This window comes from Gymnoscopelus braueri (genome assembly GCF_963280865.1).
Source record: "Gymnoscopelus braueri genome assembly, chromosome: 12".
Taxonomy (NCBI): domain Eukaryota; kingdom Metazoa; phylum Chordata; class Actinopteri; order Myctophiformes; family Myctophidae; genus Gymnoscopelus; species Gymnoscopelus braueri.
Window position 1 is genome coordinate 7,383,673 of NC_137614.1, and position 15,587 is coordinate 7,399,259.

General features: G+C 42.2%; 1 protein-coding gene across 1 annotated transcript in view; it reads left to right on the top strand.

The window, feature by feature from the left end:
- The window catches only part of tasorb (transcription activation suppressor b), a 35,763-nt gene that overhangs the window by 5,464 nt on the left and 14,712 nt on the right, over positions 1-15,587 (top strand). Inside the window, exons 3-15 of the mRNA XM_080443626.1 lie at positions 1,332-1,424; positions 2,243-2,315; positions 4,564-4,655; positions 4,781-4,915; positions 5,797-5,921; positions 6,856-6,890; positions 7,537-7,642; positions 8,486-8,589; positions 10,464-10,573; positions 11,184-11,256; positions 11,725-11,799; positions 12,723-13,697; positions 14,774-15,087. Of these exons, the coding sequence (XP_080299752.1) occupies positions 1,332-1,424; positions 2,243-2,315; positions 4,564-4,655; positions 4,781-4,915; positions 5,797-5,921; positions 6,856-6,890; positions 7,537-7,642; positions 8,486-8,589; positions 10,464-10,573; positions 11,184-11,256; positions 11,725-11,799; positions 12,723-13,697; positions 14,774-15,087 (2,310 nt within the window). The remainder of the gene's footprint in view (positions 1-1,331; positions 1,425-2,242; positions 2,316-4,563; positions 4,656-4,780; positions 4,916-5,796; positions 5,922-6,855; positions 6,891-7,536; positions 7,643-8,485; positions 8,590-10,463; positions 10,574-11,183; positions 11,257-11,724; positions 11,800-12,722; positions 13,698-14,773; positions 15,088-15,587) is intronic.

A 15,587-nucleotide genomic window follows, 5' to 3' on the forward strand; every position in this document is an offset into this window, starting at 1 on the left:
TCATTTAAACTTTTACGCCGTAAAAGTTTAAATGAGAACCTGCAACAATACAGGTTCTCAGGTTAGGTATACCTTAACATTTATTTTACCTTAAAATTTAAGGTATACCTAACCACATGAACCGGAGCGTCCCGATTGTGGGGGCGAGCATTTGGCGAAAATAGCAGATGCTCTAAATGCGTCGCAACGTGAAGCGCTGTGAGCTTGTAGTTCTGCTAGTGTCAGTGTTGTTGGGTGTGAGAGATTCCCCCCCCCCCCCCCCCAAAAAAAGACACACATATCCCCAAGTTTCCTAGGGCGTTGTGTGCATCACTTCCTGTCGATTTGATCTGGTACCAGCATATCAAATCGACGGGAAGTGATGCCCACGACGCCCTAGGAAACGTGTGGATATGATCAACTATTGGATGCAGGTCTTGTATCTACATGAAAATGAAAGTGAAAGTCCTTAAGGCATTGTGAAACACACCCAGGCTATTGTTCTTCACATTGCTCATCACATTGCTCTTACGAAACAGTTTGAAACAGGTCATGAAACAGGTGATGCATTTATAGAGCTATGGCCATTTATCCAAAGGTGGCGACAATCCCAGACTACATGGGAGCATACATATAAAAGTGGATAAAGTCCTTGTGGTGGCTAGTGTTGATTTTGACAGAAATTTTTGATTCAGTTTTAGTCATAGTCTTTTGAATCAAATTCCATTTAGTTTTAGTCATATTTTTTTTGTCCCCTGAAATGTTTTACTTTTTGCCTAGTTTTAGTCGACTAAAATGTATTTTGGCGGTGCCTTGATGGCGTCGTAATGGCTGATTTTACACTTGGTTGCGTTGCATGCTGAAAATAGCCGATCTACAAGCTCACAACGCGTCGCAGCACGTTGTGAGCTTGTAGATCTGCTATTTTCAGAATGCAAAACCAAACATAAAATGACTTGTCTTTTAGTTCTACTGGATCTCTTCTCCACTAGTCCCTCCCTAACATTTTAGTCTAGTTTTTATTTGTTGACGAAATTGTCAATATATTTAGTCTTAGTTTTAGTCATCATAGCTTAGTTTTTATGTAGTTTTCGTGAGGTTTCTTGTGGTAGTTGACGAACATTTTTCGTCATAGTTTTAGTCGACGAAATCAACACTTGTGGTGGCTGTCCAATTGAAAACGTTGATTCTGGCCCTAATGGTCATTGGGGGCTAAGCATAACGTTGTTATTGTGCTTGTGTGCTATTCTGTGTGTGTGATGTGCAAGATGCTTGTATTTACAACCTCTTCTTGTGTTTTGTGAGGGACAGACCACAGACTGATGGCTATGTTTTTTTGCATTTTTTTCCAGTTCATAGAGAAGCGCAGAGCCATGAAACAGGAAGGAAGAACTGAAGCAGAATTGGCCGAGTCTTACTGCTTCCTTTTCCCCGACAAAGCCAGGGTAGGTCTGCCTGCCGAGCCTGCCTCACACACCAGAGAGACCATGACTGAATGAAGTGGTCAGTGGTTCTCAAACTGAATGAAGTGGTCAGTGGTTCTCATCATAAGTGGGACCCATCATAACTTAGAGAGTGTACAAACGGGGACACACTCTCAGAGTTACAGACCTGTAAGGGCCCATTTGGAACCTGCTCAAGGAACCCTGAGGTTCCCTGGACCCCACTTTGAGAACAAATGTAAAACTTTTGAGACGAGAAATAGAAAATGCAGTAACAGAATATTGATTCATATTTGATCACCTACCACTAGCACTTTTTTTTAAATCAATCAAATTGTTTTGTTGTTACGTTTGAGTCAATGTATTAATTTCCGTGTAATAAGCGGGATAATCAACGGGGAGCCGGTCATTATTGACAAATAAACCCCTTCAGGGTGATAAAGATCCCCTCTACTTTGCGTCAGGTTTGATGACCCGCTCCCCATATAATGCGAGGTATTTTGGTTGGGCTCTGCTGTGTAAGATAGTCTCTTTCGGGTGGAAACCTCATATGTCCAAAACGGTTACTTTTCAGGATTCAAATTCAAAAGTAGCAAAACTAGCAGATCAACAAGCTCAAAAAGCGTTGCTTCGCGCCACGTTTCGAGCGTGGAGATCTTCTATTTTTGACACTGTAGTAGGATCAAGTAGGGCATTCATTTACGAAAAAAACACACAAACGTAAAATATGGAGATAATAGGTTTCTGCCCGACAACAGCGATATGCCTTTCATGTGATTGTTAACACCACCTTTTATGTGCTCTTCTGTCTGTCTGTCCAGCTCCAGTGGGTCTGTGAGAAGGGTCTGAGCGTGGGACACTCGAGGAACAATATACTAGGAAACCCAGCATCGGGTGAGTGCATCCTCTGCATGCGCAGCCGTTGCATTCGTTTGTTACACAAGTATTGCTCTTTTTTTTATTGGTTATTACTAATCTAATGGTGCGTTCACACGGGCAGATTAAAATATACATGCTACCATTCATTTTCAATGGAAACCAGCGACATGAAGATACAAAGATACATCCGACGTTTGTAGCTGTAGCGACAATGATACAAAGCTACAAATTCAAGTTGAGCAGGGTTCAACTTCCAGATACAAAGATACAAAGCTACATGTCCGCACGTTTGATGACAGCGACCGCGTTGAGCAACACAGATACAAAGCGACACAGCGACAAAGATGCGGTGTATTTCTGTATCTTTGTATCTTTTAATCTGCCCGTGTGAACGCACAATTAAAGCTCAGTCTCTGAATGTCAGTGGAATCACAGCAAGTTTGTCTCAAGGCACTTTACAAATAGAGGGGCCACCTGCCTTGACCGTGTCGTGGGGGGGGGGGAGAGAGAGGAAAAGAGATACAAACAATAACAACAATAGCAACACCTATAATGATAACAATAATAGCATGTATAATAATAGTATAACATAATAGTTGTCCACAGCCATGTTCCAGTCCTCAAGTACGATCTATGGAGATCATAGTCAATCAAGGGCATCTCTGCCCTTAAAGAATTAGTTCACCAAAAAAATTACTTATTTTCTATCAATTACACACGCCATGAACCCTTGAATTCATGGAGATTGTTTTGTTTTTGTTGCATTCCTAAGCCAATAATTTGATAACCGAGTCATTGGACTCTTTGAGTCTCCTACTATTTCAGTCTCCTCGCCGGTCATCAAATTATTGACTTAGGAATGCGACAAAAACAAAACAATCTCCATGAATTCAAGGCTTCATGGCGTGTGTAATTGATAGAAAATAAGTACTTTTTTGTGTGAACTACTCTTTTAATCCAACACCGATTGTCTGTGAGTGTAATTTAAGATTCAATCCTGAACTGCTGCCTTGTACTGACTACTGTATAATATCCATTCATAATGTCTATATATATATAGCCTATCAATAGTAGCTCTCCCATGTTTCATTCTTACTGCTGTCACCACTATGATACCTTAATTTCCCTTCCGTAGATCAATAAAGATTTATATTATATTATCTTGTCTTATTTCGTCCTCTGGCAGGCGTCTTTGCATTTTGACCCGATAAGGTTACAGTGGAGGATACCTAATACACAACTTAGCGACAGCTGAGAATGGCCTATAAACCGAGTCCTGCTGTGCTCTCATATGATTGGCGTTGTATCAGCGCATGCACGAGGAATTGGGGCTCTGGCTACAAGTGTTCTTCAGACTGACAACAAACATAATCACACAGTAACTGCATTTAGAGTATATCGATTTTTTCCCGTAACCCATTTAGACCTGAGGCCAATTCTAAAAAATACCTTCTAAATCCTGAAGTAATATTTATTCAAAAAAAAAACAAAAAAACAATGTTGCTATATATTGTGCATAGCAACAACAACACCAAAAGGGGTTCCTGTCTTGAAAGGTATATGTGTTAATCCATTCAATCCGTTAACGCAGCTGTGTCATTTTAGATTTCTTTGGCTATTCAAAAATAGCAGATCTACAAGCTCATAGCGCGGCACCGAGTGCCGCTCTATGAACATTTTTGCAAATCTTTGAATATTTATTTTGTAACTCAAATCTTTGCTTCTGGGGGTGTGTTGCTATATCAGCGGTGCTCCAACTTTTCCACGTCAAGGACCCCCAAAATTATATGTATTTGGGCGCGGACCCCCAGCTCAAAATATGTTGTTCCAGGTACCCCCAGAAGCACAGATCGGAGTTAAAAATGTTTGCTTTAAAACAAATGTATATATTCTAAGTTCATAGGACGGTACTGATTGCCGCGTTACAAGCTATGAGCATGTAGATCTGCAAATCTGCTATTTTTTTCATTTGAATCCTGAAAAGTTCCAGTTTTGGACGTATAATGACTACCGGTATATAGCAACATGATTAAAAAAAAAAGAGTAAGAAAACTTAGGTCAGATTTCGAAGCAGTTTTTAAAATCAGCCTCAGGTAATGGTTTAAAACACATTACCTCTGGTGTTCCTATTTTGGACAAAATAATAAAAAACAAAAATTCAAAAATGTGATTTTTCTTTCCTTACCCTGCCAAATCCACTATTCATCACAAGGTGAAGTATAGGACATAAATGGCTAACGCAGAATCTTTCTTGTCATCGTAGGTGTGTATCTCTCCAAATTCTCCGATTTGCTGCAAATAAATCCTTTCGAAGTGGGTTCCGTTGGCGACATGATCATATTTAAGGTTATGAGGGTAAGGAACACCATTCATACAGGATCTAGTGTAAATGATCGATATTACTAGTTAACATGCATAATACTTGACACTGCTGTTGGTTTTACGGATGTCAAACCAATGATCGGTTGTTCCCCCCCCAGGGCCGAATAAAGCACATATACGACAGCATGCCTAAGAACGCCGTGGAGCCGACGCAGAAGTTCGACTGTCACGTGTCCAAAAGTGCCAACAGGGTTTCATCTTTGCTGTCGTACAGAGCATTTGAGCTCACACAGGTGAGACATGGGTTCCGTCTGATTCTAGCTTAACCCATTAAGACCTGGAACGCATCTGTGTCACTATTTCATTTTAGCTAAAAAGCATTATTTTACACTTTGGCTATTAAAAAATAGCAGATATACAAGCTCATAGCGCGGCACAGAGTGCCGCGCTATGAGCTTGTAGATCTGCTATTTTTTGAAAAATTGTGAAAATGTGTAGAAATATTTGAATATATATTGTTTAAAGCGAACATTTTTAACTATTCTTTGCTTTTGGGGTTTCCCTGCAACAAAACATTTTGAGATGGGGGTCGGCGGCCGAATACATATCATTTTTTAGGGTCCTTGAAAAGTTTGAGCACCACTGATATAGAAACATATTTTTTTTCAGAAAAGTGTTAGGAATTAGAAGACGTTTGTAGAATCGGCCTCAGGCCTTAATGGGTTAAAATGAGATCTATCACATTGGCTGTGTGTGTTTTGAGTACACGTGCATGGGCTTGTCTTTTCAAAAGAAAAGTTGGGAATATAAAAAGCTAGTAATGAACAGTAAAATCCTCTGTGTAAAAGTCGCTGTAAGTGACATCTCTTGTTAAAAGTATGTGTTAAATAGCTCAATATACAGATGATAATCATTGTTATAGAGTATTTGTTCAGTGATTGGTCTCCCCATCTCTCAAGCGCTTTTGTAAACAGAAAACACATTTTCCGGTTGTGTTACCAATGTAATCCTACCAAAAGAATCACTTACAGCACCATTAATTGATCCATTTGTTTATCCATTCAAAACTGACACTGACAGTATATACTATAGTGTTAAATTATCACTGAGGGTTTAACAGTGTGACTATTGAGCAGTATTTGTTATGCTATAACCTTTTGTTGTTGTCTTACAGCAATACTTTTTCGAGTTTGCATTTGAGGAGATCAAAGCACGGCCCCGGCACGTGTGTCCGTACGCTGTGGTCTCCTTTCAATACAAAGGCAAAGATGCTGCGTCGGCTCCCTTGACTACACACAGGTACACTTTTTTTTTAAAGTAAATATGCATTTCAGATGCAAAATCTAAATGAAACCCTATGCCGATTTTGTAGTTTATTTTCCTGTACAGGCTACAAACTACAGAAGGGTAAAAATATGGCAGGCTTACCTTAGTAGAGCTACTGAGAGTTACGGCAGTCCCATAGACTGAGAATATTCATATAATATTACATCTTCAAGCATTTATTGCCAAAACCAACGTCACAGTTGACTTGGGATTTGTGTTCTCAGAGATAGTTTTACACACTACTGTATAGTTCCAAACACTACTGTATAGTTTGAACTCTACTGTATTGTTTGAACTCTACTGTATAGTTTCAAACACTACTGTATAGTTTCAAACACTACTGTATAGTTTGAACACTACTGTATAGTTTCAAACACTACTGTATAGTTTGAACTCTACTGTATAGTTTGAACACTACTGTATAGTTTCAAACACTACTGTATAGTTTGAACACTACTGTATAGTTTCAAACACTACTGTATAGTTTGAACTGTACTGTATAGTTCCAAACGCCACTGTATAGTTCCAAACACTACTGTTAAGTTCCAAACACTGATCCCTCGTAATGGGTGTTAATGAAGCATGTGTGATACATGAATGTGATCGTGTCATGGGGAGATCAAATAGTGTCGTAACTCTCTTTCAGTGGGTCATGCAGTGATGTAAGCTACACGACAGCAGCTACTTAATTAATCATGGGTGTGTTGGATTTCGGTGTGCCAATGTGCAAGCATTGACAGTTGTCAAAAGTACTGTGAATGATTGCACATTGGCACAACTAAATCTAGTGATTTTGCAATTTTACAAACAACACAATTGGCCTAGGGTTTCATTCCCTGTTAACAATACGTAAACAATCTCTTAGTTCACTGGGAGAATGTAACATTGTTCTTCCTTCCATCAACAGGTTCAACATCGTCCCTCAAGCAAACACAAACAGAGGTACATATTTTTCAACCTACTGTACAATGCTTAGTTTTGACAAAACAAGGTTAAAACTAGGACATTCTTTGGCTCCCGGTTTCCACATAGACATGGGAATACTTTGCGTGCTCTGTTGTGAGCGAGTGAAAAGGTTACAAAATAAGTTCATAAAATCATCACAGTTTACCCGGAGAAGCATGTGTTAACTGCTGCCTGAGTGTTTTGTCATATGCATGGATTAAAGTTCTCAGTCGCCATGACTGATCTCAGTCATTTGGAAGCATGCCGTGGACCGAAAATAGCCGAACTACAAGCTCACAACACGTCGCAGCGCAACGTGTTGCGAGCTTGTAGATCTGCTATTTTGGTCAGTCATCTTCACAGTGGTCAGTGAAGATCTTAAGTGGTCAAACCAACAGTAGAATACATGTGCAGATGCATCTTCCATAAACCCCTAATGGTCTCGGGATATTTCATAAAAGCAAAGATTAAAGCATCAATGTGCGATTTCTTCTACTGGTTGGCTGTACGTAGAACAGCAGGAAGATGGGTTTAGAACGATAATTTCACAAATCACAGATAAGGACTGACACAATGTCATGAGATGTTATTTTTCCATTATTCCATGCTGCATAATGTGACCTGTGATGCTGGTGTCCTTCAGGAAAGTGCTCCTACACAGTGTGGAGTGGTCCACTGATGAACAAGGGCCAGGAAATGTTCCAGGTCTGCGTACGCTCCTCCACCCGCCCCTACCTGCCTTTCAAACTGTGAGTAAACTAAAAGCTCCATTTACACTTAGCCGAAAATTTTGCCCATCTACAAGCTCATGTAGATCAGCTATTGTTGGCATCATTGCGTGATTTGCATATACTGTAGTGTATACACACGGAGGCCTTGTTTTCATGGGATTAATTTGCCCAAAAAAAATAATATATTTTTAGTGCCGCACATTTTGTATTCAGAACGAGGTTGATTTATTTTACTGCAAATAAAATCATCAACCTGCATGAATGAGCCATCAGCTACATGAATCATTTGATATTTATTTGTTTATTTAAACGGATCCCCATTAGCTGATGTTAAGGCGTCTTCCTGGGGTCCAAAACATTAAAATACATGAACAAAAACATTCAACATATCACAGTGTATTACAAAGAAATTCTAAAAACAGCAAAAACTAAATAATAATACATTTTACAAATGTCCATCACACGCTCCACGAGTATGTGTGAATCTCTGAGCAGCAAGTTATATTATTAAAAAAACAGATTGGAGTCTGGGTATTAATGACTAAATATGCAAGTAAACTAGCAGAAAGTCTTTCTTTGACACTTGGCCAAGCAAGACGTTCATGCATATCTTTCACACTTGTTCTAGTGGTCAGAACAAGTGTGAACAACCCAGAACTAGTCTGGCAGCCTTATTTTGTGCAACTTGTAATTTTTGAAGCATAACATTAAATGCAGATGACCATACTACTGAGCAGTAATCTAAATGACATAAAACCAGTGAGCACACAACAAAACAGTTTTGAAGTTAAAAACGGTAAACACTTTCTAGTTATTGCCATAGCTCTCCCCAAAATATGATTTTGGTGTGAAATATTCCAGGCCCGAGAGGCTGGACCTAAGTCGGGGAATGCAACTGGACCAGGCGAAGAGGAAGATTCCTGCCGTGCTGTTCAGCTGGGATACCTACAGCATCACACGGGAAGGTCAGTGGAGCACATGGCACACCTCGTTCACATCTTCAATTTACATGGCATCTAAACCAGTGGTTCTCAATCTTTTTCGTGCCAAGGACCCCCAAATTTATATGTATTTGGCCGCGGACCCCCACCTGAAAATATGTTGTGCCAGGAACCCCCAGAAGCACAGATTTGTGTTAAAAATGTTCGCCTTAAAAAATATATATATATTTAAAGATTTGCACACATTTTCAAGATTTTTCAAAAATAGCAGTATATCTGCTATTTTTGAATAGCCAAAGCTAAGCGGTTAAAATTATTGTGACGCTATATTAACACATTTTGCTGGTGACCCCCTGGAACCCCCCCCAAGGACCCCTGGGGGTCCCCGGACCCCACTTAGAGAACCAGTGATGCAAACACACTGTGTAGTGAGGAGGGATCAACATGCATGCTCTCAAAAGTGCTTGTGGTGCTGGGAGTAATTCCCCTTCAACAAAACTGCATTCTCCCGTGCACACTTGTCTGCTTCATTGATCAACGTTTCGGTCAAACGAAGATTTTATTTGTAACGCACTTTATATTTCACAAAAATGTCAAAGTGCTACATGGCATAAAAGTCAAGAAAATAGATACAAATGTAAAAACAATGAAATTAATTGAAATAAGATCAATGTTAACAGACCCCCCTTCTCCTCACAAGCAAATGTATACAACAGTTTAGTTGCGCTTGAATAAAAGCCATGTTAACAAGCTTGTTAACAGTCTTGAAGGAACTGCATTTGTTGGCAGAGTGGAATAATAACAAAATCATAAGCTTGTTGTCTCCCATTACTTGATAAATAAATAGATTCATGTAGAACTGTAGCAATGACACACTAGAGGCTGCGTGCTGTACTGTAAATAAGCACAGCTGTGATTAAAGTTTAATCAATGCTTAAATCATAACTACGCTGATAAACAACAGAGCGGCACGCCGTCTCATAGGATACTGCTTACATAAAGACATCAGTGGTTGTAGAATATCTACTAGTTGATAACCTGTGTTCTAATGTCTTAACAGGTATAGTAGTTAAACATGCTGTAAGTGATATTTTATGTGTAAAACGAGTTTTATTTTTTGTTATAAAGTTAAAGCTTTATAGTAATCATTGCTATAGTGTTTGTTCAGTAACAGGAGTCTCCACGTCAAGTTTTAATCAAATGGCACATAATTCAGCATTTCCTGAATGAAAAATTAAGTAAACTAGAAATGGCATAGTATAAACAGTATAGAATGGATTCATTTTGTTATAGCGCCATCATGAGGCCCATTTGTAAACATTTGAGGTGGAGGTTCTTTATCCTGTATCCTTTTATGAGTTCTCACTCCTGATTGTATGAAGTTATTGGTATCCTGACCTAGAAATGTATTTACTAAAGAGCTGTAGAGACACGGGGAGACCCCTGTTACTGAACAAACACTCCAATAGCAATGATTGACTTACTTGACTTAAACCCTTTTGCTCTTAGGGGAGCATAGGTCATTTATGAATTTCCTCCAGCTAGTTTGGTGTTGGGCGATCTTCTCCGCTTCCTTCCAAGATGTTCCTTTTTCCCTGAGTTCCGCCTCGACAGACCTTTTCCAACTGTTTCTGGCTCTTCCTGGTTTTCTTTTCCCCTGAGGGTTCCAGGTTAAGGCCTGCCTGCTTATGTTGGAGGATGGTTTCCTCAGGGTGTGCCCAATTCAGCCCCATTTCCTGTGTTTAATTTCGGTTTCAATTTGTTCCTGTTGTGTGGATTGCCAATAGCAATGATTACTATGGGAATATAGAACAATGAAACACTTATTTTAACTATCTGTTAAAATATGTGCCACCACCACGTTTGTAACGTTCTCTCTCTCCCTCATCCATCCACAGTGATGAAGTGTGGAATGTTCTGCAGTCTGTTTGAGGTGGTGGATGGGAAGGGCAAGCCCACCAACGGCAGCTTGGCAGGATTGGTGCACAAACTGGAGAGAGACAGGATGGTGAGATACCCATGATCAATCACAGATTCATGAAACAACTGATGAACATCGGCCACTGATTGGCCTAACGTCAATTTATAATTGTGTTTCCTTTGCTTGCCTTGTTGTTGAAATGTGCTTTACAACTAAACTTGCCTCTCATTTACTCCACTGTGGTAGTCAGTCAACATATTGGCCCATATTGGCCAATACTGATGTTTGGCTGATCAATCAGTGCTTTCTTTCCTTACTCACAGTCAGATAAGCTCTCAGGTCCGACCGCGACGGTATAGTTCATGACGCTAACGTCATGAACTATACCGTCAATGCAATGAAGTCTATCAGTGTTTGTCACTATTTCGAGTTCACATGAACCACGTGACAGGTGCTGTTTCCTGCCCCCCTGAGGTGACGCAACTCTCTAAATACAAGGCTCTGGTTACATACAAGACACAAAAAAATACAGAAAACACAAATCCAAACGGGAAGACAAATAGCTGAGGTTAAAATGTGGTGAGCACATGAAAAGGTGTCCAACCGTTTCTCCAAGGTAGGAGGAGGTAAGAGCGGTGCGGTGTCAGTGGTGTGGGTGTTTTTATGTGACCGTACGGTGTGTCTTCTTCCTACTCAGGTGCTGGTGCAACCCTTATTCGACAAAGGCTTTCTCTTCCTCCTGACTTCAACTCAGATGGTCAATCCCAACGGTGCGTTAAAAAAAAAACCTTCTTTTATGCTTCTTATTTATTTTTATTTTGTGTTTGCGAAACTTTCTGTTAGCTGGTTCAATGCGGGAAAGCATCTGTGTCATTTTAGACTTTAGCCTAACTGTTACTTTTCAGAATTCAAATTCAAAAGTAGCAGATCTACAAGCTCAAAACGCGTCGCTTCGTGCCACGTTTCAAGCTTGTGGATCTGCTAATTTTGATGCTTTTGTGTGACGCTGTAGTGTGATCAAGTAGGGCATTCATTTATGAAAAAGACACAAAAGGTTAGAGGTTTCTGACCAACAGCAATGACATATAGCAACCTACGTTTTTCAGAAAACGAAATTTAGAGGGCATTTGTAGAATCGGGCCTCAGGTCTTAATGGGTTAAATAAACGCTTGTGTGATGTTCTTGTCGGTGAACGTCAAGCCCTGAGAGAGAAGTCTGCTCGTGTGTTTGATTCCCAGAGCGGTGGGGGCGGGTGGAGAAGAGTCTACAGGCGTTGTTCATCTTTCAGGAGGCCAGGACGGTTGCCAAGTATCGTGAGTATTATTCCATAATGTCCAGAAAGTTATACATCCTTTCTCCCCGTATCATCCGGACTTGCACCCGTTGCTCCGATCCGCACCAAACCTGTCACACTGCTCAGGGGTCTGCCATGAGAATATAGTGCCACCAGGGGGCAGCAGTGTCACAGCAGTGTGTAACACTTCAGATGGCCATGACTTGCTCTGATCAGGGCAATGTAAGATTTAAAGGCCTGACATTTTTTAATAATGTGGAAATGGACAATATACAAGCTCAAAGCGTTTTGTATTTTTGCTATTTCTGCAATTTGTGTGTACAATTAATTTTACTTTGGTTAAAATAGGTGTTAAATAGCTCTATATTCTGATAGTACTCATTGCTATAGAGTGTTTGTTCAGTAAAAGGAGTCTCCCATGTCTCTCCAGCTCTTTATTAAATAGAAAATGCATTTTCAGTGCTCTCTCCTGATTGGCTTAAACTTTGTCACCTACCAGAAAATGTACTATATTCTGTTTACTAAAGAGCTGGAGAGACCCCTGTGACCGAACAAACGCTCTGTAGCAATGATTACTATCAGAATATAGTACTTTAACCTTTTTTAACAAAAAATACAAAAAAAATGACTTTCCCTACCTTTAAGTATACAGTATGACCTGTTTTGCCAATAGTAAATTATTTATTTTCATTATTGGTTCTGGTCATTGTCGGTAATTTGTTTGTAAATGTAACTCATTTTTCATGTACAATCTTTGTTCACGAAGCTTAAAAGGCAAACAGAAATGCAATTTTTAGTTGTATGTTCCATTGTTCAATGCCAAAACTACAATTAATTCACGAATCACAATTATTTCTACGACAAATAAATAGTCAACCAAATTGTCCCCATCCTGACATGCCCCGTGCTGATGATGTGTGCCTGTCCTCCCTGTCCCTCCAGCCCCCCAGAGTGAGCCCCCGTCGGCAGAGCTCCAGCCTGCCGTCCAGCCGCACGTGGAGCCCTTCCTCCCGGCCCTCCACTATGCACTGTACAAGCTGCGGCCCAACCCGGGCAAGGACCTGAGCGCCGGCGTGGAGCACCGGGCCCACGAGTACCTGACGCGGCTGGAGAGCGCCACGGTGCGGCCCTTCATCGTGCCCGACTACAAGCAGAACCTGGACGAGCGGGGGAACAACTACCCGGCCCCCAGGGCCAAGCACAACATCGAGGGCCAGCTGCGCACGTACGTCCACAACCCCAGCAACTACACGTTTCCTCTGAACAAGGCCCGGGACATGATAGACAAAATCCGGAACCCCGCGCCCGTACCCGTGCCTGTGCACGCACCCGTGCAGCACGTGGCCGCCCCCCTGGGCGCCGCCCCGCTGCCCCCGGTGGAATACAGCCCCGTGTCGGACTGGGGCGGTTCGGACATGGGCTCGGACAGGGCGGTGGCGGGGGAGAGGCCGGCCGAGAGGCTGCTGCAACAACCGCAAGAGAGGCTGCTGCTGCCACCAGAGCGGTCGTCTTCGGAGAGGCTGGTGCTCCCGGAGGGCGGCGGAAGCGGCGGCAGCAGGCGGAGCCGGTCGGGGGGGATGTCCCATTCGAACGGGTCCCAGGCCGAGCCTCAGCCTCCGCCGCCGAAGTCGCGGTCGTCGCACGGCGGCGAGTACGGCGGGCCAACGACGACGGACAAGGACAAGTACGACAAGGACAAGATGAAAGAGCTGCTCAAGCTGATCCACCAGCATAAGAAGAACATAGGGGGCGAACCCGGACAAGAGCCCGGGCAAGAGCCCGGACAGGAGCGGAGGCCGGAGGACGGGGGGGGCTGGGACCCTCACAGTCTGAAGAGGAAGATGGAGACGGACGACTGGGCGCGCACGAGCAAACACCCCCGCCTCGATCCCATGAGCAACGGAGAGCCCAGTAGAGGTGAGGAGGCCCGGCGTCTGTGTAACGTTAGAGTTATGTGTGTGTGTGTGGATACAGAGGTATTAACCACTTGAACCCTAGCGTCCCCTATTCTGGGCATGTCATAATAGTCGGACATTTAGTGAAAAATTGTTGATTCATAAGGATTATCTTGTTGAAAAAAGTTGTTTAAAAAAAGCAATTGTTTGGGGCGGCAGTGGCTCAGGGGTAGAGTGGCCGGTAGAGCGGCCGGATGGAAGACGTGAGGTTTCCAGTTCGATCCCGGACTCCCCCAGAGTTGGTGTCGAAGTGTCCTTGAGCAAGACACTTACATAATTGTTAGTAGATGTCGTTATACCTAATGATTAGACAGACAAAACACTTGTGGATTTCCAAATTCCTGTGTGTCAACGAAATACAAGTACATCTACCGGTACTCACCAGAGCACATGATTGCAGAGGTCCTTGAGCTGTGTTTTTAGAACAATATTAGTTCTACTAACTTGCTGTTTGCAAATGTCATGTTTTACAGGCTTGTTGACATGAGCTGGGACCTATAAACAACTCCTTGAATACCACATTACTACATCATTCTGCCAAATTCCTTGTCTGATCCCCATTGTGGGTGGAGAAACAAAATCCAGTGTTTTATTTATTTATGTATGTAGTGACCTATTCAATGAAAAACCGGGAATCTATTAATGACCGGGGGTGTTGTCAAAACAAGCGATTAAAAGCCTCTCTTCTAGTACAAGCCTATTTTTGTACAATACAACATATATATAGTACAAGCCTTTTTCCCCGAAAAATATAAACATAGGCCTCTCTTATATGCCTCCTTTCAATAAAAACCTGGTACCCGCTACAGTTGAAACAAATAAAAGCCCGCGTCACTATTAGAGGATTTATGGTATTTATAAATAAATGCATGCGCAATCTCGGTGAACTAATTAAACCCTATATATAAATTCCTCTTAGCCAAAAATAGCCGATCTACAAGCTTGTAGATTTGCCCTTTTTTGCCAAACGTCCGCCCCCCGCAGAATAGGGTGACGCCAGTGTCACATGTGGTTAAACAAGCGTGTTTTCTTGCTTAGAAGTCCAGACAGACGAAGCCGTTGACGAGGGCGGCCAGAACTTCAACCTGGCGTCGGTCATGGAGAGCATGGGCATCGACTACGACACCGACCTGAGGGCCCGCGGCAACGCCCAGAACTCCTCCGTGAACGAGACCCAGCGGCTGCTGAAGATCCTCCTGGCCACCCTAAACAAGGCCATGGGCGGCGCCGAACCCAGCAGCTACGGCGAGTCGTCCTCGGCAGGCTCGGGGGGGAGGAGGGACCCGGCCGTCCCCGACCCGGACCTCAGGAAACCCGAGGAGCAGCCCGCTTTGCCGACCAACTACGTAGCGGTGAGAGAGCTGCGGCACACTTTTTTGGGGGATTTGGATATTTTGTTAAATGGTTGTAATTTATTTTAACTTTTACATTTTTTTGTGGTCTTGAGCTGTTTTGCTATGCCAATAATCCCCCCTCACTCATGCATTTTGACGGTTTTCCTAAATTTGTTCCATTACTATTATTATCCTACAATATTAACACATTCACTGCCATTGACGGACATCTCCGTTATTTAAAATCCACCCGTTCACCGCCATTGACGGATATGTACGTCATTTAAAAAATGGGGAAAAACGACCAGAACCCAAGATGACGTGATCCGAAGATTTACTGCTCCATTCACTTCCTGGTTAACTTATTACTTCACAATTCTGTATCTTGGCTCCTGTGTTTTACTATGTATTTTTGGCGAAACATGCTATTTTCAACTGGGTATAACAAGAGAACGGGAGGTCACAATGCCATCTTTTTTCACAGAAGCACAGTGATTTCCTTCGTGATTAGCAGCCAT